The sequence below is a fragment of the Danio rerio genome, chromosome 15, assembly GCF_052040795.2.
Source record: "Danio rerio strain M-AB ecotype USA chromosome 15, GRCz13ab, whole genome shotgun sequence".
NCBI classification, from domain to species: domain Eukaryota; kingdom Metazoa; phylum Chordata; class Actinopteri; order Cypriniformes; family Danionidae; genus Danio; species Danio rerio.
The window spans coordinates 21227643-21250888 of NC_141035.1; the positions used below are offsets into that span (position 1 = coordinate 21227643).

A 23246-nucleotide genomic window follows, 5' to 3' on the forward strand; every position below is an offset into this window, starting at 1 on the left:
AAAAGGCCCTTAAATATTAGCCCACTTCATCTGACTTTACATTTATTGTCTCATGTATAAAATCCCAATATAATGCATGTTATGAACTAAAGGTACATCTGTGCTTAAATCGACCATTAATAAGGGGCATCAATTTAAAGGATTATTGACAATCAACCAATCATCATGGAATCACTGCAATCCCAACTGTCATTATAGAACAAGTACTAGAAGCTTCTAGTCCAACAGTGAGATTGTTTGTCTCATCCACTGCTTTTCTGTTGTCTCTGATGATCTGACTGCCTGTGGACATTTTGCTCAAACTCCACATGGAACATCCGAGAGAAAAAAGCGAACACGGCAGGGGTCATGACACATCCAGCTTCTGTTGGCCGAGTAAGTGTGAGGCATTTCAGGCAGGGGAGGTCACCCAGTCACGCTGGACTCTCCATCTGTGTGTCTGTGTGTGAGCGCGAGTGTGCTCGGATGGCACGTGCTCGCATGTGTGTGATGTGTGAGGAAAACAGAAGGGGATGCATACAGAGAGACAAAGAGGCTAAGAGGAAATATGTGTGTATGTGTACGTGTGTGTGTGTCAGAAAAAAAGAAGACAGAACCAGAGAAAGAGGGATGATTCACAGAATAAGAACTGTAGGACACGGGTAGACACTCGTGCTTTTGTACCATACCATAAAAAGTGCTACTTTACACAAAAAAAAAAAAAAAAATTAAATAAAAATGGTGCTGAAACTGTTTTTTAAGAATGACAAACTGACTTTTTACGCAAGAGGATGAAGAAATGAAGCGTTTAACCTTTAGAAAATGCTTATTGTTGCATCAGGAGGCCAAATTAAATCATTGATAGGGGAAAAATGAAAAAAAAAAGAAAATAGCTGTAAACTTCATTTAAAATAAATGGAAAGTGAGACTCGCTTTCTATTTATTTTATAGGAGCTTTGTAACATTTATGGTTTGCAGTTATATATTGTTATAAATGTCTACAAAACTGAAGAAAAACAATGTTTTTAGGGGTTTTCATCTTTATTCGATAGGACAGTAGAGAGGACTGAATGAAAAGCATGGGGAGCCAAGAGAGAGGAAGGATCGGTATAGGGCTGCCAGGCGGAATCGAACTCGAGTCGCTGTGAGCACCAAAGTGCATGTGTCGACGCACTAACCACTACACCACTGGCGCTGACAAGAAAAACTATTTCCATTACAATTAATCAGGAAGCATGACCTGAATTTGTATATTCACACCTGTTATTGGATATTTAATATATTCATAACCATTTTAAAAAATGTTTTTCAGAAATTTTTTATCTTGTATTCATTTTGTTTTAAGATTTAATTTTGACATTTTACAGCTTTATCTGATAGGACAGTAGGATGACAGAAAATCAAGTAACTGAGAGAGAGGAGGGAATGAGATCAGGAAAGGTCCCTGAGCTGGGATTCGAACTCAGGACACCAGAGGTAGACCTGTCCCCAGTGTTGGGTAAGTTACTTTAAAAAAGTAACAGATCAAAAATTACTGATTCCTACTGGAAAATGGTAATCTGAATACATTACTAATTACTATATGTAACATGTAATCAGATTACTAATTACTTTACTTTGAAGTTACTTTTAAAACATTTAAAATATAGCTAAATACAAAATAAACTGCAGCTCTTTCAGTTATTTCATATTCACTCAAAACATTACAATGGGTTGATCACAGCAGCTTGACATATTCAAAAGACTTGAAGAGTTTGCCCAAAACTTAAAATACTCTCATCATTCACTTTTTCCAAACCTGTTTGTGTTTTTGTTTAAAGAAAAGAACAAAAAAAAAAAACTGGACACCAGTAACCATTGACGTCCATAGTATCAAAAAGCACTGCAGTGTTTGGTTGTTCTGTGTTTGTATGAGGTAATTAGTCTACCTAAATGTACATATTCCAAAGTATGAAGATCAGTCAGTTTGTCAAGTGACTTGCGATTTTCAACCGAGCGCGCCTGGGAAATCGGTATGTGAACAGCGCCATAAGCAGCTATGTTTTTCTTCCTATTCAGAAGATACCTTCACTCCCGATCCTGCACAATTTTTTTTAATTAAGCCTGTTTAGGCTGAGTTTGGCCGCCACGTTTTTGGGCACCAGCGTCTTTCGTTTGGCGACAGGTATTGTCCTAGAATGCTTTCTATTCAAGTGCTTAAACAAGTTTCTGGTTGAGTTAAAAGCAGTTGAACGTTTTTTAGATTGCATTTCACAGCAATATATCTGTTATAAGTAATGTCTGTATTTCCATTTCAAAAAGCAATCACTCTTGACAGCAGCTCTTTCAGCTTGCATTCTCCATCTATTTAAAAGCGCATGCTTATCAACTGATGTTGCAGTGGAAAACGTGATTAAAATATATATTTTTTCCAAAAACTATATTTGTAACATAAGTAAGCAATTACACTGCGTTTATTAACTGTATTCATATTACACAAATTAAATTTGTAACATTACAGTGTAAAAAACAGTTCCTAAAAAATTACAGTGTTCCTAAAAAATGTAATTAGAATACAGTAATGTGTTACTGTGAAACCCAGCTCTGCCTATTCCAATATCTATTTTTTATTGCAACCAAATATATTATGATAAACAACATAATTGTTATTTTAAGACCATTTTATGGCATTAGTTATATAATGCCAGAACGACAATATAATAGCATCACAATGCAAGAACACTCTTCCAAGAAAAACATAACACATTATTTTAAAGAATATTTCAATAAATTATAGTCATTTTAACAATTATAATATTAATCAAATTTAACAAAAATTTTAATTAGGCATTGGAATCAGAATGTGAAAACCTGTATCCTAAGCAAATACATAATAATAAATGTTAACATAAAGGTGCAAGGTAAAAAGTGTAAAGGTAAAAAGTAACAGAGGCTGCGATATCTATTACCAGATCTATTTTCAGTTGTCAGGCACCCACATGAAAATATACTATAATAACTTATAGTAAATGCTATAGTGTTTTTTAACCATACCAACACTGACACCTCCAATAGAGCTAAAATGTTGCTAAAATTGTTTTTTATGTATGGGCGATATGTATTGTATCACCAAAAAATTATTGATGTCATGTCCATGTGTTGTGTGATAAGTCGATATATTGATTATTGTGACAGGCCTAACCAGATCGATATTGCACTGGGGCACTAACCACCATGCTATTGGTGCCAACAAAAATAAACAATTTTAACAAAGGGAACTGAATGTGCTATAAAATGTTGATGTATTTTTATCAAATACATAATTTAAACCCACTCTGCGATATACGTATACACACTTGGTATTTTTCTGTTCATTTGTGATGTTAACTACTGTATGATTTGAGTAATGTTGGTGCTGTGAACGTCTGAAGGACAAATACTTCAGAAAGAATCAGGCTTGCATAAATTCAAATGAGGAAAACGCAGAAAGCTCAAGTGATCCTTGAAAAGCATAAAAATTCCAAAGTTGCTTATTTCATGTAAATTGCGCATGTGAATAGCCATATTTCACAAAGAAAATGCGGCCTCTAATTGCATTTCTTAATTCAGTCTCACAATATTTTTCAGCAGCAGACAGTTGCTATAAAGACATCAAGCACTGTGAAAGAATTAACTGCAACCCGCAAAGAGAGAAGATGCCCTCGAGAAAGAAAAAGCAGTGAATAAATCTGAACCATTAATAAAGAAGAGAACTCTGCTAAGGAACGAAGGTTTTTGACAGCAATATGTGCAATGCATTTGGAAAAATACAGCAGATTAATTATGCACCGTATATTAATTCCACAACTAAGGTCACATACTGTTGAAATGACTACCACTTTCACAGCATCTTACAGCAACCTTGCTGTAAATGACTACTTTTTCTAATAAATGTTATTAAGTACATTAATACAATTATATATAATACATTTACGTGAATATATACTGTCAATTACAATCACTTATGGTGGAAGGCAACAATAATCAACAACAACAACAAAAGAATACAGAGGTTTCTACTGACTTTTAAAGAAGTTTCAATGAAATTTGCTTTAATGAATGACTTGCATGAATGCCAGATTACTGGTTGAACTGCCGATGTGAGTAAATGGCAAAAATTAACAAATATCAGCAAACAATCAAACTGCTTGCTCTACAAACCAGTATGTTTATGATAACAATACATTAAAATAATACTGTATGGTAAGAAAGCATTAGTTTGCAACGTCAGGCGGCATAAAGAGCAGTTTACTTATAAAATGAATGGAAGTAAATAAAAATGATGTTGAAACATTTACTGTACAGCATGTACACAAATTAAAAATATTCTTAAATGAAAAATACAGAAATTAGTCAAATACACACACATCTAAATGTGTAACAACTTGGAAAGAGTAAAAATGGTTGTGCATTTGTGTTGTAATCACCAGCAGTGTTGTTCTTGAGAACACTCACATTCAACTGCACTACAAATACCATCATGCACTTCACTCACACACCTGGCCCAGATCCCTTATGATTGCAAACACACACAGCTGAAGCTGTTCAGCTCTAATTATATAGATTATTTACACATCTCTCAAACACGCACAATGCTGGGTCTTGTTTCTGTAAGTATTTTATGGCATTATTTCTTGTCTAGCCTTGCAGTATTTTGTTTATTGTTTAACCTTTTTGCTGCCTGCACCGATCTCTTGCCTGTTTTTGATCACGCTCTTTGGTTTGTCTATATGCTCCAGTTTGTACTGGTTTTGACAATTGCCTGCCTGACTACTTCTTTAAATAAACTGCATGTGGATTCTCACCTTCGTTATGCTTGATGATGAGTTGCACAATATTGGAAAAGTCAGACATTGCGATATTTTGTTTTTCTGTGATATTTATTGTGATATTAATCTAATTATTTCACCAGATGACTTGAATAGCTCAATTTGTAAAGAACTTAGGATTGTATATTGATTGGGATGATTTTGGAGGCCAGATAATCAAATTTATTCATTTATTTATGAGTCTAAGGCCCAATCTCAATTCTATTTTTGTACTCCTACCCCTTGCGCCTTGAAACAGAGTGTGAAGTGGAAGAGTTTCAAAACTGACTTCTAAGAAATGGCACACTACTACAACATCTGCACATGTCATCATATGTCATTGCGATCTCTTGCTTCATATGAGATCAATGATCGCGACTGCCGCAGTTATTCTAGTTGCGTTATTGTTTTGGTATTTATCTTCAGGAAATCACTTAAGGCAACACTATCATGTTACCATAACGATCTAATGTGGCAATAAGCTTGTAACTGTACTGTGCATGTACACCGTGGCCATATTCATCTATTTAAACACACAAAACAACATTAACATTATACTAAACACTGTAAAAAGGTCATCCCCAGCCATTTTTCTGACAGGGTATTGGGGTGTCATCAAGTGGCAGATGTGAAAGTATGTTGTGGGACTGCTGTCCTGGAGTTATTAATAGTAATTATAGATAGCAAAAATTTGTGTTTTTTTTTTTTAACCTTTTTTTAAGTAGGATGGTAAAACATGAACACCGTTATGAATGTAATAAAACATGTGCTTGTTTGTTGTAAAAATTAGTAATAATGACAAAAATAAGACTAATTTGTGCTTCTCTTGACTTCCATGTGCAGCCATACTGCCATTGTAGATGGTGTATTCTGGGAAAGTTTTGTACCCCTTGGTTTGAGTGTGGTCCATTACAAGGGCTATCTAGAATTGGGACACCCCTACCCCTTTACGTAAATGTGCAAAATGAGGGTTAGGGGTAAGGAAAAGGGCTAAGAGGTAAAATTGGGATCGGGCCTAACTGTATTCGAGGATAAGTTGAATAATCAAATGTAAGCCAATAAACCGGTATGGTTTTCATTGTATTAGGCATAGGCCAGTATAAGATTCTGACGGTGTGATAACCTTGGATAAAAAAATATCACGATATCACGGTATTGTGATTACTGCTCTAAAATATATTCTTTTTAAATGTCTGGGTAAAAAAAAAACTTTTCCCCTATTAAAATCAATATATTTAATTTTTTTAAAGATTTATACTAATTTGGAGCAGTAAACATGTCAGGCTAAAAAATTCAAATGAGTCAAAAGAGACTTCTGCTGTCTTCATTTGTTTAAAAAAAAAAAAAAAACACAGATTTCTTAACCATTTAAAATGGCATCTTTGGATATTTTTTTTTCTCCTGAAGATACTGTTGTCCTAAAAAACAAAAATGTAAATAAAATATCTTACACATACCTTAGAACGGTATTACAGAAAATTTTGGCGTTTTTTAAAACCTTGACTTTTGCAAACGCGGCATAACTTGAAAATGGTTAAAAATTTTTGAACTGCCTACATTGTATAAAAGCTGTTCTTACACAAATTATTTAAATACAATGTTACAGTCATCGGCTTTAAAAACGAAGCAAACAAGCATTCCTTCACTCTAATATGGATAAACTTCACAATCACTCAACAATGTGGTTCTTGGTCAGCTATAATTCTACTCAAATTTCCTGTAGGATGAATAAACTGAAGCTGAACTTGACATTGCAAATCCTTAATTGTTACTACTACAAATAATCACATTGTGATATCGATGCTGTGGCGATATATGCAACCCTATTACGGAGCATAATAATTTAAACATGTTCTGCTCATAACAATATACATTATATTCAAATTGTTGAGATCATCACTTTTTTTCTTTCTTTTCCAGAGAGGAGGCATACAACCAATTAAATCGATGATTAAACATGAATTGAAGCAACCACACCAACATTTAACTGCTAATAATACATTACTTCATTTGAACTTTAACATTACAATCATGACAAATAGATGCGTTTGCCGCTCAGTGTTGGCACTTTAATAACAAAACTACAATTTATTAAGTTCAGAGTTCAAATTTTAGTCACCCAAGCAGCGGTATACAGTTGTTTTGCATTCTCCTCACGCATCATTACCTAGCAACAGCTGTCACTGTGATGATGCAAACCTACTGGGGCTCTGAACCAATAATGAACATTTGAACACAGTGCAGAAGGTGGAAGAGGGATCACCTGAACTTGGGTGCGAGCAAAAGAAACCTATATATGTGAAAGCACCCTAATCAGAACAGCGTGTTTTGAATAGGGTTGATAATCTGTTTTACAGTTTCTGAATAAACAGTTAAATACCTCTAAGATGAAGAAGATCATAAAGCAGTAAACTAAGAATGCTTCCAATAAGAATTGAATTGACCAATCAGATTAATCATATTTCACCTAACCTCAATCTGTACTTGAGTCTTATGATCAGGATGTGATTATTTACAAGCCGAGGAAGATGCACATGCACATTCGGGTTATACGTTAGCAGCTTTAGAACACAGGAGGACATAAATCATGCGTGGGGGCATGGGCGATCACTGTGCTCATGTCACAGCAGCTAAAAAATATTCACAAATGTTGCATGAGTAATGGGCTCTTTAAAGCTTCCATTGTAGAGCCAGTGCTTTTAGCTGATGTGACCCAAGCAGAATGCTCACCCCTGTCTAATGTCTTATCCAACCTCATGAGCTCCAACGGAAGCTACTGGAGTCTCCCACATATCTTTAGAGGCTTTGGCAAATTAGATAAAAACATCAAAGAAATCATGGAGACTGGGCTGAATGAGCAAGAGGAAAGATCGTGAGATAGGGTGCACAATACTGTATACAAAAAAATGATAGCAGTATATGCAATATATTTTGATTATCCTGTTTACCACCTGCACTGATCTCTTGGCTGTTTTTGACCACACTCTTTGGATTGTCTATATGCTCCAGTTTGTACCTGTTTTGACTGTTGCCTGCTTGACTACTCGTTTAAATAAACTGCACATGGATCCTCATCTACGTTATCCTTGATGTTAACATTTTACAAAAAAAAATTAAAAATTATCTGGTGCTTAGCTCAGATAATAAAATATTTATTACCTGTTTATTTTAGTAGGATCATTACATATTTTTTTTATTTTATTGCAGATAAAATAGCTTTTTTCTTTAAATAATATTTGTAACATTTAGTTAACTAATATTAACCACTAATCTTGGAGAGAAGTTTGTTTTGTGTTGTCATAACCAAACAGGGCAAGCAGTTTTAATCGCGAATGAATGGAGAATGATTGAGAGGAGCAGTGCTGGGAAGTGCTGACATGAACCTGACTTTAACAACTTGAATATTATATATCTGTAGTTCACATTAAACTACCAATAGGCTTCAGAACATTTGGGATATAGTACATGACAACAGTCTAGTGCATTATAACATCTTCATGGCTTTAGTTTGCTTATAAATTACACAGAATAGCGCATGCAGAAGATCAGATTTGGAACAGTCCAAGCTGTCCAAAACAATGCATTATCGAAGCCAATATACAATCCAAGAATGAGTTTGGTGCATCCCTAGTTATAATGTGAGAAATAGTATCGCAATACTCCACAACATCACATATTTTACAAGTATCATCCCACCCTTCCATGAGAGGCACATGCAGTGATGTTCTAAGCATTAACTCTGTTACAGTAGGTTAAATGAATAGCACAGTAAAGACATCTAGCATAAATTGCACTGCAGCATATATTCATTCATCTCTCTCATTGAGTGATCCTGCTGCTTTCGGTGGAGCTGGTGTGAGGCTCTTTTTAAAGGATTATATGCAACACCCTCAACTTAATCTCTTAGGTAAGGAGAAATCACCACTTACAGTGAGTGTCATGTTTAGAGGGGAAAAGTGCTTTATCCCATGGCACAGTTATATAATGCTTAAAACATCAAAATCGGTACTCGATAGAGCTGGGTGGTATGTAGCGTGTACTGTAAAACAATGTTTTATTCCATGTTTATTCCTCAAAATGTAAATAAGTGGGCGTGGCCAACTCACATGCAGCATGCATGATGCTGTTAAAGATGCTTCATCGGAGAATGGCAGTGTAGCCAATTGCTTTGTATTCTCAACAAGAAGTGATCAGTATTTAATATTTAAACATTTAAAAGATTCAATATTTAAACAATAACTGTAATTGTTTCTGTTTTATATTTTTGTTTTGTTACAGTTTGATACTTCCTTAAAGTGTTTAAATATTTATATTTTCATATTTAAGTTTTATTTTCCCATTACTTTGGATATATTTTGTTTCATTAAGAAGATATTACTTGAGAAATTTATTCATTCATTTTCCTTCGTCTCAGCCCCTTAGTTATTAATTAGGGGTGACCACAGTTAAATGAACCGCTAACTATTCCCCGCAACCTAGTACTGAGAAACAGTACTAGTACAGTAAACCCTCATACACTATGGCCAATTTAGTTCATCCATTTCACCTATAGCACATATTTTTGGAGTGTGGGAACACGGGAAGAACATGCAACCTTCTTGCTGTAAGGTGACAGTGCTAATCACTGAGCACCGTGCCAACCCTATGCCAATAGCCCAGTCCTATAAGGTATCGACTAATCATCATCACAAGAAATCAATACTATTAGTTGCAAACATCCTGATGGGAGCATCCCTACAGTAAACCTGAGCTTGATGATAAGAGTTTGTCCAACACAGTTAGATCATATATGTGCACCGCTCTTGACAAAGATTGCATTTCAACAATATTCAATCTATATTTCAAAAGCAATCCCTTACTAATTAAAAACAACAATCCACAGCACTTAAGGCATCCCTTCATCTGGACATTCAACAACATGGACTTCAAAAATAATATTAAATTAAAGGAGAAGTGTTAAGATAAAATGCTGGTCTCATTAAGCTTGAACATGCTGCTGTTCCTCCAGCTTTCTGCAGGCCTAAATCTGCCAGACATGCTCATAATCAAAGGTGAGGCCAAGCAGAAGAGCTACATCCCAGGGAACCATTTAGTCAAACAGGACGTCCCGCAAAACTCAGGGCTCATTCCCAGACGTTGCCGTTTGCTACTGGCAATGCAACATTACGGTGAGGATCACATCTCTGACACTTCATTTAATAAAGCACCAAACCATACACAGCATAAATGGTACGCCATTTCCTTTGAAACATCTGCTGCAGCTCTCAGGGAAATGATCACAGAGATTTAAAACAGTCCACCGGGACACAACATAGCAGACAACAGGATAAGCATTTGACCGAATGCTCACGGTTGGAAGCTTTATGGTTCGAAGGATTCAGTTGCACATATGTGGAAGCCCTGAACGTGAATTCACCACCAAATGATGTTGAAACGCTGAATGGAACACGATTTTGGCCCTGAAGGCCTTTGTGGATAATCCAGCTTAGTGACATATGCTATCGTTACACTGGTTGAACCTTGAAATAGAAACAGGATACCAATGATGACCTCTTGAAGGCTGGACTATTAACCAGAAATAAACCAAAACTAAATTTTATAACCTATTATTAACCCATGTTGTTTATTTCGCTTCGTTAATACACAACTTATTACCATGTCTGAACAAACAGAGCGATTGAGAGTTTTCATGACATTGCAGCATCATTGTTCATTTGGGCAGCTATCCTGACAAAAAAAAAGAAAAAAAAAAGTCTCTCACACTGTAGGTCAGGTAAATCATATTTTTTGTTTCTAGTTTACTTTGCATTGGATGAGAACAGTGAAATTTAAAGGCCCACGGCCCTGCACTCAAGTATCCTATGCATTTTTACTATGGAGCTACATTTGTGCCAATATTTCATCAATCAAGTATTGCTTATTCACTTTCCTTCAGCTTATTCCCTAAGTTATATGGCAGAATGAATTGCCAGCACAACTAAGTTCTATCTTAAAATATATATATATATATATATATATATATATATATATATATATATATATATATATATATATATATATATATATATATATATATATATATATATATATATATATATATATATATAGAAAATGAAATATTAAGATCAATTTTAAGCAATCTGTGCTTTAGTTACAGTTTGAAGTAATCATCAAATAATCATACTGTAGTTTGTTTCCTATTTTAATGTCATAAAGAATATAAACCTTTAGTTGAGTACATTTGTACAAATTATAGCATAATTATCTATGAAAAAATAAAATAAAAAATAAAATAATCCTTCAGTAATCAAAATCGAGGTAAGTTTTTCAATTAATCATTTTGATTTCAGGAGTCAAGAAACAAAACATGCCAGGTTTGAATAAATGTTGTATTGGCAACTCAGTTCAAACATGACACAAGTGAACATGATCATTCTTTGTTTTATTACTAGTTATAGTACACTGTTTCTAAAATCATTCATTCATTCCTTTTCTTGTCGGCTTAGTCCCTTTTTTTAATCTGGGGTCGCCACAGCGGAATGAACCGCCAACTTATCCAGCAAGTTTTTATGCAGCGGATGCCCTTCCAGCCGCAACCCATCTCTGGGAAACACCCACACATACACACACCGGAAACCAGAGCACCCGGAGAAAACCCACGCGAAGGCAGGGAGAACATGCAAACTCCACACAGAAACGCCAACTGAGCCAAGGATCGAACCAGCGACCCAGCGACCTTCTTGCTGTGAGGCAACACTAAAACCTGGTCCACACTGTTCCAGTTACTATGACCATTTATGTGAAGCTGCTTTGACACAATCTACATTGTAAAAGCGCTATACAAATAAAGCTGAATTGAATTGAATTGAGGCGATTATGCTACCCACTGCACCACCGCCGTTTCTAAAATCCACTAATAAAAAAATGAAAAAACCTATTTCAAGTTGCATTGCATTTAATTCAAGTCATTTACTTGTTCACAAAATAAGTGGAATTCAAATAGTTTCACTATATTAGCAAATACATGGTTATGTTTGACTTAACCAGTCGTTAAATATATTGTGTGTTTAAGCAAATTGGCCATAAAAACAAACAACTGTGAAGTATTACATTTAAACAACAAATTGTAACAGAAGCTATTTGTACAAACATACTTACATGTTTGGCATTTAGTTTATTTGAGTGTCGATTATTTCACCTAAAATAAACAACAACTTAATGCAATAGCTTTTGCTCTTTAGTTAAAATTTTTATATTTCAGTACTGTGCAAGTAATAGTTGTCCTTGCACACTGCTCCTTACAGCAGTGGTTTTTACTTTTGGTCCTGCAGACGCACCACTCTGAATATTTTAAATGTTTCTTTTATCTGACAGACAATTCAGTTCATGGAGCTCTCTTCTAATAAGAATGTGAGCTTAATTATGTGTGTTAAATAAGGGAGACATACAGCACAAAGAGCGCTGGCTCCCCATGACCAGGATTAAAAAACTACAGTACTGTATCACTTTAAATGTCACATTAATTGACCTATTAGACAAAGGAGGCCATTTAGTTTTTTTTTTTTTTTTTAATCTTGATCAAGATATTATAAAAACACTTGATTATATGTGTAATATATTAAATGTATGTAACTTTAACTTTAGTAAAACAAAAATAAAATGCTCATCTCATTTGGGAATAGAGATGAGGTTTTCAAGGTGAAAGCGTACTTTGGCTCTAGGAGTTAAACAACAAAGAAATAAGATCAAGAATTTTGGTGAACCGAGTCAGATCTGAGTTTCAGTAGTCATGTCAAAGCAATAACTAAATCAACATACTATCGTCTCAAAAACACAAGAATTAGACGCTTTGTTTCCAGTGAGGACTTGTTCATGTTTTTATCACCATCAGAGTGGATTACTGTAATGGCCTCCTCACTGGCTTTCCAAAAAGACAGTCAGAGAGTTGCAGCTCATCCAGATTGCTGCTGCCAGGATTCTGACCAGAACCAGGCACATCACACCAGTCATCAGGGGCCTCATGTACGAAGACTTGCGTGGAAATCTTACTAAAACATTGCGTACGCACAAAGCTGTAAATGTGCGTACGCAGAAAAAAATTCAGATGTATGAAACACTGCGTACGCCGAATCTCACGCATATTCTTTTGTACATCTGAATGAACGTGAAACTGAGCGCAACATGCACGAGCACAAAACCCCTCCCTGCCTCCTCCCCCGTATGAATATGCTAATGACTATGCTAATGGCAAAACCCAACGAAAAAGCAACGGCAAAATCAAGCAAAAAGAGAAACTTTGAACAGAATGTGAATTGGAGGTGCTGCTTTCGGAGGTAGACCGAAGAAAAGCGGTGTTATTTGCAAGTTTGTTGTCCGGAATTAACAACAAAAGAAAAAAATAGAGTGGGAGAGTTTAGCTGATATGGTTAACACAGTTGGGTCTGAACATCGCACTGAGTGCATTTAAAAAAGAAATAGTGTGGTTTATATCTGTGAAATGTTGCAGTACCCTTAGCAGTCTCAGTGGCGCACCTCATAAGAAACATGTGATCATGTACTGACACGTTCGAGCATAAACTCGGCTCGAATCCAGCGTCTGATGAATTCTTCTTTTTTTCCCCGCTACATATCAGATTTTGCCCACTATTTATCACGAGAAAGACAAGTAGGAATCATCAATAAGTTTGTGCATCATATTTTATTTGCACATTTATTGAATGGAAATGTTTCTGATTCACGCATGCAAATTTATCTTCACATAGTGTCTTTATAGCAATGTGCGTGCAGTAGATTGCTCAGATTACATTGGGAAAACAGGCGACTGCTGCAAATTGTGCTTTAATGTTTAGCTGGTCAACTGTATGGTATGGAAATCTTACATACCTACTATATGAACCCGTCTCATACAGACGCCATTGCAAGGATCAGACACTTTGTAGAGAAAAATTTAACACAACTGCCTCTAGGAGTCGCCAATGGAAATAAAACAGACACGCACAAAAAATGTGCGTACGCCTGCCAGAAAGCTGCCGTGAACCTGCGCACATTCACACGTTCAGTTCATTGTTAGTAAATCCAAACGTGAGCGATTCTGAGCGTGAAACCTGGCGTACGCAAAGTTTTTGTGCGTACGCAGCGTTGATACATGAGGCCCCAGGTCTTTGCACTAGCTTGCAGCTACATTCAGAATAGATTATAAGTATTATTACTTGTCTATAAATTACTAAATGGCCTAGGACCTCAATATATTACAGATATGCTCACAAAATACAAACCTAACAGATCACTCAGATCATTAGAATCAAGTAAATTAGAAATTCCAAGAGTAATTCCTTTTAGACAAAGCAGGGTGAATCACCCTTCTACTATGCCCCCACTGCTGGAATCAGCTTCCAGAAATGATCAGGTGTGCTCCTACATTAGGCATGTTCAAATCATCAAATCAAACATCTGTTTAGCTGTGCCTTTGCTGAATGAGCACTGTGCTATGTCTCACAGACCGCACTATTATGTCTTTCTTTTCTTTTTCATTCTTTTAAAGCCTGTTTTAACACAATTTTATCTTTTTTTAGCTGATTTTAATAATTTTTATTCTTTGTTGTTTTTAATTTTCTTATAGTTGTTTCTTTTTTTTTCCTGTTTATGTAAAGCACTGAACTACTATTGTGTATGAAATGTGCTATATAAATAAACTTGCCTTGCCTTGCCTTGCCTATTGTGTACACTTGAATTTACTCTAGGTGCAAAGAAGTCATGTTATTTTTCTATTCATTACATTAAAATGTCAATGTAATATATTGAAAATATATTTATAAGCATAAAAATGTTCCTATGTTGTAAAGTAGATTGGAAATTCATATGACAATGACCCACTGAATTATACAAAATCACTTTTTTGAACATACTGCTAATACAGACCTAAATCTTCCAATGAAACGTCAAATGCAGATACACGCAGGAGGAGGAGACAGATTTCCACCACTCTGCGCATGTTTAAGTGGGTGTACAGCGGTAATGATCAAGGGAAATTGATCTGTCAGTGCAACATCTGTCCTGTTAAATCCTATTTTCTGTAGACCACCTCTCCACAAATTCAGAGCCGAGGCTGTGGGATCAGGCTGTCGTGTTTCCGGATCAGCGGCTGTGCAGTGGGTTACATCATATTTATTGTTATCATCTTGCTCAGGCCCTCGGAGTCAGACTAGGCTATCTCTAACACAACTAATTAATAGCCCAATGAGAGTTTAAGTGCATATCAGGAGATGACATCACAAAGATGACTCATGTCCATAGCCTGGGGAAGTGCATCATGTGACCGTAAAGCTCCACCCATCTTGTCTCTCAGATGACTCTGATGAAGTCCCAAAGCATCTCCGGCAGCACAGCCTTGTGTTTTCCTCTCATCATCATAATGACATAAGAAGGGGGGATGCTACTACAGGCTTTACAATTACTATTGCTCATTTTGCTTTAGTAAAATCTCTTAGACCAGAAGCAAATTTTCAAACCCCCTGCTATATGCAAAATTTATCTTTGACTTAAGGATCAGATACACTGTATTTTTAAAAAATAATTTTCAGGAGTCATAAAGAGCTAAAATATTCATTTTTTTTAAACTATAGTTCATCTAAAACCAAAAGAGCAGAATAAAAAAAATAATTAAATCTGTCAACATTTACTTATCTTAAAGTTATTCAAGATACATATTGCTTCCAAACATAATTTTTGTTTTTTCTGAATTCTCCTTCAAAGTGCTGATGCAATAGTGTTGAAGCAACAGACGTATAGAAAAGCACATTTCCAAAAAAAAAATTGGCAAAACAATTGTTCATGCAAATTTTAGATTACAGGTTAAAAACTTAAAACATAAATTCATATAGAAAGTATATGTTAACATAATATTAAAACAACTGTTTATATTTTCCAAAACAACTGACCACTGATCTTATGGGATCAGAAAAAATATAAATCTATTAAAAAAATGAGGAAAATAAACATTCATAATGGATGTGACCAAAAAAAAAGTATGTGAGTTTACAGTATGGCTAATCAAAAGGATAAGAGTTGGCTCTCTATAGAAACAAAAATCATTAATTCTATTTTATTTGACATTTTTGTATTTATGAGGAAAAAGCTTGGTTATGGATGTGACACTTTTCCATTATGAATGTGACAGATGTGAAACTGTCCCTTGTGTGACTTTGGTAAATCAAATATAATAGTTTGAAAACATTGACAGAGACATGTGTGAGTATTTGTAAGTACTGTAAAATACTTGCGTACACAACAATGTAGGAAAAGTTTCTCTATTTTGGTATAAACTTCATGGCAAGGTTGACATTTGCATGGAATTGCTCATACTGTATCATATATAATTTCAGCATCATCATTGCAATGTCTCTATCTGAAAACTTGACCAGACGTTACAGTTTAGAACATACAATTTGTAAAGGCAAAGTTTGACAATACTAGACTGAAAGTTTATCAATCAATTCATCGATGCTTGTAATTTGTTTATTATATTTTATCCACATTAGGCATGGGATGATAACAAGTTTCAAGGTTTACTGCAGTTTGGAAAAGTCAAGGTCTTAAAACCGCTAAAACTTTCTGTTATACCATTCCTATTTTTTTGTGTGTTATTTCTAACTGTTTTATTTAATTTTTTGAGGCAACAGTATCTCCAGCAGAAAATGACCCTTCACATCAAAAGCTACTATTCCAAGATATTTTAAATGTTTCTTACAATATAAGATATTGTGTTCAATGGGAAAAAGTAGTTGTTTTTACCCAAACATTTTAAAAGAACACATTTTAGAGCAGTAATTAAAATACTGTGATACTAGGGCTCTCTTAACAATTGGCCCTCTTAACAATTATTTTCCATATTGAACGATAACGATATATATTTTGAGATATGTTGTTAATGCTTCCAGATTTAAAAGAGTATGACTGAAGCCACAAAAATTAGAGGGTCCATTAAATGGCATAACATTTTCGGCTAATCATTTTTCATTGGCCGAAAATTTTGTACATCTCGAATATCAACACACTTTTAAATTGCAATTGTTGCACATTTCTGCTGTGTGATTGGCTCTTAGATCATTATAGAGTAAAAAAAAAAGTCAAGAGCTTATTGTTATTGACATAAATTTTAGCGTGATTCAATATAATATCATTTATCGACCCAGCCATACATGATACAGTGAAACTTTGATATTTTAACCAAGGTTATCATACTGTCAAAGTCTTATACTAGCCCATGCCTAATCCACACGCATTCGCCTTTAAAATTAACTCAGTCATCCAAAAATCATGATTTTTTCCCCACAAATAGAGCTCTTCAAGCTATCAGGTGAATATGTTTTGATATTGCAATATACATTGGTGAAAAATGAAATACTGCTAGCTTTTTCCACAATATCGTGCAGCTCTATTTCACATCTGACTCAAGTCTGAAAATCTTTGAAAATAATAATTGTCGATTGAGCTGTGCTTCATGCATCACTACACTATCGACAAAGGACCAACCTTGCCCACAAAATTTCACTTAAGTTTAATATGACCGCACCTTCAGCATCGAATTTTATCAATAGGGCTGCTCAAGTCTGTAGTCTTAAAAGCCCATGGTTTCTTTGGAAAATACAATAAGTGGTTCTAAAATGTGTATTAGAATAATGCCCCTAATATTTTAAAAGACTTACAATAAGATACGTAAAATAAGGTTGCAATACAATTGCTGATTTACCTCAAACATTATTTTAAAATTAATTAAAAACATCATGTGTTACTGTATTTGGTGGTCCATTGCTTGGCAATTTAGACAATCATAAGTAATAATTACTTGTAGCTTTATTGACAAATAATAGCAATTGCACATCATAATGTAATGCATGCTGCCAAGGAAGTTTAAGTAATAGAATAAATTACTTTAAGTTATGTTTACAACCAATTTTATTTCATTCATTAATCCAAATCACTGAAAGCCCACAGGAAATTCCAGAGAGAATCCATGGCGAATAAGGGCTTGTCTCAATATATCCACACTTGCGGTCATGGTCACTTAGAGTGTGTGAAAGTAAATGTGCAAGACTGTCCCAAGTCTAAAAAATGCTAAAGCTCAATGCATTTAATGCACAGTAGCTTCTCTCAAAGCAGTAATTTGAGGCCAAGCATATGCCATCCATTTTTCATGTTCAGGAGCACAATGCCACAAGAATTTAAGAGAAACATTTGGCAGTAAAGCAACATGGTTTGTTGGTTGCAAAGATGAGCATAGGCATTTTGTAAAATGTTTATGTTTTATCACTTAGGCTAATTGTCATCTGTTATATATAAACGACTCAACAAACATGTATAAGAAAATAAATAAAACATAAATACATAAAAACGTAATGATCAAAAATGATGCACTCTTTACAAAAAAAAAAAAAAAAAAAACAAGAAAAAGGTAATGCAAGTAGACAAACAGTCAAGTACTACATTTAATAAATATGTTTCAATAATATTTTATTATTTAGCCATAGGACATGTTGCTTTTACAGTTTTTAAATAGGTATTACTCTTGTTACTTATTCTTTAGAGTGTAAATAATAAGTCATTATTTATGTCTTTTAAAAAACTAGTTTTCTTTAATACAATGCAGGCAAATTTAAAGGGATAGTTCACCCGAAGAAGAAAATTGTGCATCATTTACCCATCCTCCACTTGTTCCAAACCTGTTTACGTTTCTTTCTACTGTAGAGTACAAAACAAGATGTGTTGGAAACCTCTAAGTACTGACTTCCATATTATTTGTTTTTCCTATCAGTTACAACATTCCAACATTCTTCGAAATATCATATTGTGAATTCAACAGAAAAAAAGAAACTCAAAATGGATTGGAACAAGTCAAAAGTGAGGAAACATGAAGAATTTTTTATTTTATTTTGGGTTGAACCCTTTAAGTAAACTTTCATTATTTCAGACAGTAAAATTTAGATTTCAGGAAAACACCTGTTTTTGCTTTTGTACAGTAAAACCCATCTAATAAAGAAAAAAAAACATCAAATAATAAACATTTATAAATTCCAAAAATGTAATAAATATTTATAAAAGATGCAATTAACATCATTTATAATCTCAAAATTCAATTCAAGTTTGCCAATTACGATCAAAATGGCTTTTGCAGTGATAACATTCTCTTAACTGCATTATAGTTGGGATTCCGCGTCGTGTATGATGTAATATTGATACACAAAACAGGTTAATTACATCATAGACAGTTCCCGCCCAAACTCCCTGATTGGATCTTTCTCGAGTCGTGCAGCAGGTGGACTGCCAAGAAATTCATCCCACTGTCCCATAAGGATTTACAAAGGATCAATTCAAATCAATGCGATTCTTCTGCTATCCTGCAGACGCTTTAACTCAGAGTACAAGACTGATTATAATATTAGCTCGATAATCCTCTCATGTTAAGGACAGGTTCTATTGTCAAAGCCCTTTGGATATAGCCTAGCAAATTAGCCCACACAGCAGTTCCTATAAGATGTATTATTATTATAAGGATACACAAGAAACCGCATGAAAGTAGTAAACAACACGTTGCTCCTCACAAACTATGCAACAGTGCAGATCAATGAGAACAACAGAATTCAAACAGGTCCAGAGATGCACCTGCCAGTGACACCAGCATCACCACATCACTGCCCATAAAAGTAGCATGCAAATCAGAAAGAAAATTGCACAAAACCACTGCTATCATTATATAACATTTTGTGTTTAGGGTTAGCCTACTGCATAACACATAACGCTCTCTTACCTGCGTTGTCAAAGAAAAGAAGCACCAAGATTATCGCCTTGGTCGGAAACATTGCACTCCCTTTATGAACACACAGTGTGTTTACTGTTTGTTTTTGCCTTCCGTGCTAGAAACGAAGAATCCGTAATCCGTAAAATGATGCCCGAGAAGTTTCCGCGAAGTTTTCTGGACGGGACGCGATTGTTTACGAGAATCCCCGACGCTTGGACTGTATTGATATTGTTGCGGTTTAGATTCGCGTGCCCATATGTCGCGCGCTGAGACTGAGAGGCAAAAGCGCGTGCACACGCAGCTTCAAGATGCACGCGAATTAATCCGCCCAATCAGCGGCGCCTCTGAGGAGAGACAGCGATATGATCAAATGAAGCACTGAACCAAAGCCTGGAAACCAAACACGATCCCCACATCCATCTGACCGAGAAAGAGGAAAGAATGGGAGGGAAAATCGAGTAACAAGTCTTTATCACGTACAATACTTCGGGTAGGTTGAGTTATACTCGAATGTTTAAAGGGATAGCAGTTCAGCTGAGGCATTTTGTTATCATTTACTCACTCTTATTTTCTTCCAAACCTGTATGATTTCCTTCTTCCAAGAAGAAATAATACTCCTAAAGTATGCACGGATATGGACTGGAGATAGATGAAACAATAATGAAAGGAGACTGTATTCTTCATAACAAATCGAGAAGAAAATTTTAAAAGACCCGTTGTTTAGCATATATAAGGGGTTTTCAATGTTTTTTTTTTTAAATTTCATGGTCCGCCAAATATGATCATCCATGTGCAAAATACCCATCCTAAATAGATAAACTATAAGGATTCTTTTGTGTATTTACAATATTTTTTACAGTAATTATTTACTACTGCATATTTATTTATTTATTTATTTAAATATGTTTGTATTTATTTATATATTATTAATAATTTCATCTTATTTTAAATATCATTAATATTTTTTAAATCAAACTCTGCATAGTTTATATTTTATTTTGTTTAGTCATTTTTCCATTATTTTACAATTTAATTAGTTTTAATTAATAAAAAAAGCTTCTTTTATATTTATGTTAATACAATTGTCTAATTTTAATGTAATTTTTATTTGAATAAAGTCTTAATTTTTTTTTTGTTATTACTGCTATCCATGTTCATTATTTATTTATTTAATTTTATTTACTTTTTTTTTTTTTCAAACTTTTCAACAGACCCCCTAGCACTACCTTGCATCCCCCAGGGGGTCCCTGGACCCCAGTTTGAAAACCCTGCGTAAAGTGAAGGCGGTGCCCCGTTTTGTCATTCTTGAAATAATGATCTCCCTCACGGATCAGTTCACTGATGTTTCCTTTATCTATCTCTTTATAACCCATGCAGAGCTAAAGAGCCACTGCTTTTCACTGTGGCTTTTGAAAAGAAGCCATGAACTTTCAGAGAACAATGATCATCTAAAAGTAGAATCCAAGTATCCAATTTAAAGCTGTGCTTTTGGCCAAGTGTTTTAGCGTGAGTGAGAATTGGCAGTTAGACTTGTTATTGTGTTCATGCATGCATTACACGGTGAGGTTTATTTGCTTCAATATATTTTCAACAAGAAATAATTGCATCCTTCCACAGTTAGGCAGAACTAAACCGAGCATTTTTACATAATTTATCATTTTAGGTTTTTATTCATTATTTTAGCAACACTTTACATTACAGGTGGTGTAATAACCATAATTGAATGCTTAATTAAGGGAACAGTTCATTCAAAAATTTAAATGTTTCTGTTAATCTACTCATGGATTTTTACAATGCAAGATAATGGCATAATATCGTTGAGAGCCAAAGTTATTTATTTTGATTGGTTAACAATTATTTGAATTTCAATTTTATATATTTATTGACTTGCTAGCTCTTGATGGTGATTGTATGAATCACCAAGGACAAGCATTTCAGCTATACAGATCTTCTTTAATAGGGGGAGTGTATGTATAGTGTTATTCATGAGTCATTCATTAGTCATTTCAATTACTAATGAAGCTAATCATAATTGAATATACAGTATAACGTAGAAAAGAACTCATTCAAAAGTCTACTGTAGCAGCAACTAATATATTAAGTACATTAGTTGCTATTAATTAAAGGTGTCATGTATTAATTCAATACAGTAGAATAAAATTAATTAAAAATTATGTTATTAATTCATTTTCTTATTGATAGTTGTAATTAATCATTGTCTAATTAGCCAAAGATAGCAATGTTTTATCACTTTTTGATGCGCTTTACTGTTAACTCTATATCTCAATATTCTGTTTAATTTTTACTATAAATAAACAAAAGATGATTAAATTTGGAATTCTTTTTAGTTAAATGTAAAATGTACTACATTAATATTTTTTTTAGTGTTTTGTTTATGTTATATTTAAAAATGCATTTAGAAACATTTATGAGTAATATTTTATTTAATTATTTCATTTTTATGTATATATGTTTTAAGTTTTATCTACATTTATACACCCTTTTTGTAGTGTAAAGACTTCAATATAAAATCAATGTATGGGAAACATACCGAAATGAGCGGGAAAAGTGAAACTAAATAGTAGTCAATCCCCATTATCTTCATCTTCTTCATTTTGGCTATCATCACTATAGAATAATTTGACTACAATTCCCCGGACAATGTTACTTTGTTAGTAAAGATCCCAAATGGCTATCCCGTTACCACCATGAGCAATCATGTCCTTAAAAGAGAGTGTCATCGTCATCTGAGACATCTTGCGCGGTATAGTAACCTCCTTTGTCTGGTTTCTGTGCCATTGTGATTGTTTCTTTGTACGCCATAGAATTCAATAGGTGTGCCTATTTCCTATACCCCCTAAATTTTCGTCTGCCTGAAAATAAGCTTACATTCTCCACCTGTCATCTGGATATGTGATAACATCCTTTAGAACTGTCTAACATCCACATAGTTGATATGCACAGCGCTTTCTATCATTTATTTATATAATGTGTTTGTATTTATGTTTACCGTGGCTTTGGCCGTAACTTGTTACTTTTCTAAGTTTATAAGTTAAGAAATAATATTTGAGTTACTTTTTAAAAATATAATGTGAGTTTTTTTATTATTATTTAATTAACTTTTAAAAAATAAATTGCTGAATTAAAATGAACGTAGTCACATTGAATACCACACTCGATGAGTTAATGCAGGATCAGGCAGACATGAAGATGGCACAGCCTTACATTTCAGTCATGGAAAACTCCTTATTTTGAACACATGAAAGACAAGGAAAAGAGGATTATCTGAATAAGCTGATTTTAATCCACTAATAAGACAAAGAGTACAAAAGTAGTAAAAGTATTGCTTTAAACATTCATTATACACCATGTAAAGCTAGTATAGGGGCCAGGAAGTTCTCAGAAGATAACTTTGCCCAACAAAAATTTTTAAATTAGGTTTCTTTTCTTTTTTTTAAGGTAAATGAGAGTTATACACTGTGCTGTTAATTGCAGAGCTAATATATATATATATATATATATATATATATATATATATATATATATATATATATATATATATATATATATATATGTATATATATATATATATATATATATATATATATATATATATATATATATATATATATATATATATATATGTG

At 34.1% G+C, this 23246-nt stretch overlaps 2 protein-coding genes across 52 annotated transcripts in view; both read right to left on the minus strand.

The window, feature by feature from the left end:
- Positions 1-19873, minus strand: part of ncam1b (neural cell adhesion molecule 1b) — a 220620-nt gene extending 200747 nt beyond the window's left edge. For 50 of the 51 annotated variants that reach the window (XR_015508319.1, XR_015508318.1, XR_015508312.1 and 47 more), the window contains exon 1: positions 19609-19873. Coding sequence is in view for 13 of the 51 variants with exons in the window: in XM_087282357.1 (XP_087138483.1) it covers positions 19609-19660 (52 nt within the window). In the remaining 38 variants the exon portion in view is untranslated. 51 annotated transcript variants of the gene reach the window in all.
- Positions 1-23246, minus strand: part of LOC147840601 (uncharacterized) — a 570564-nt gene that overhangs the window by 311933 nt on the left and 235385 nt on the right. The window lies entirely within an intron of this gene.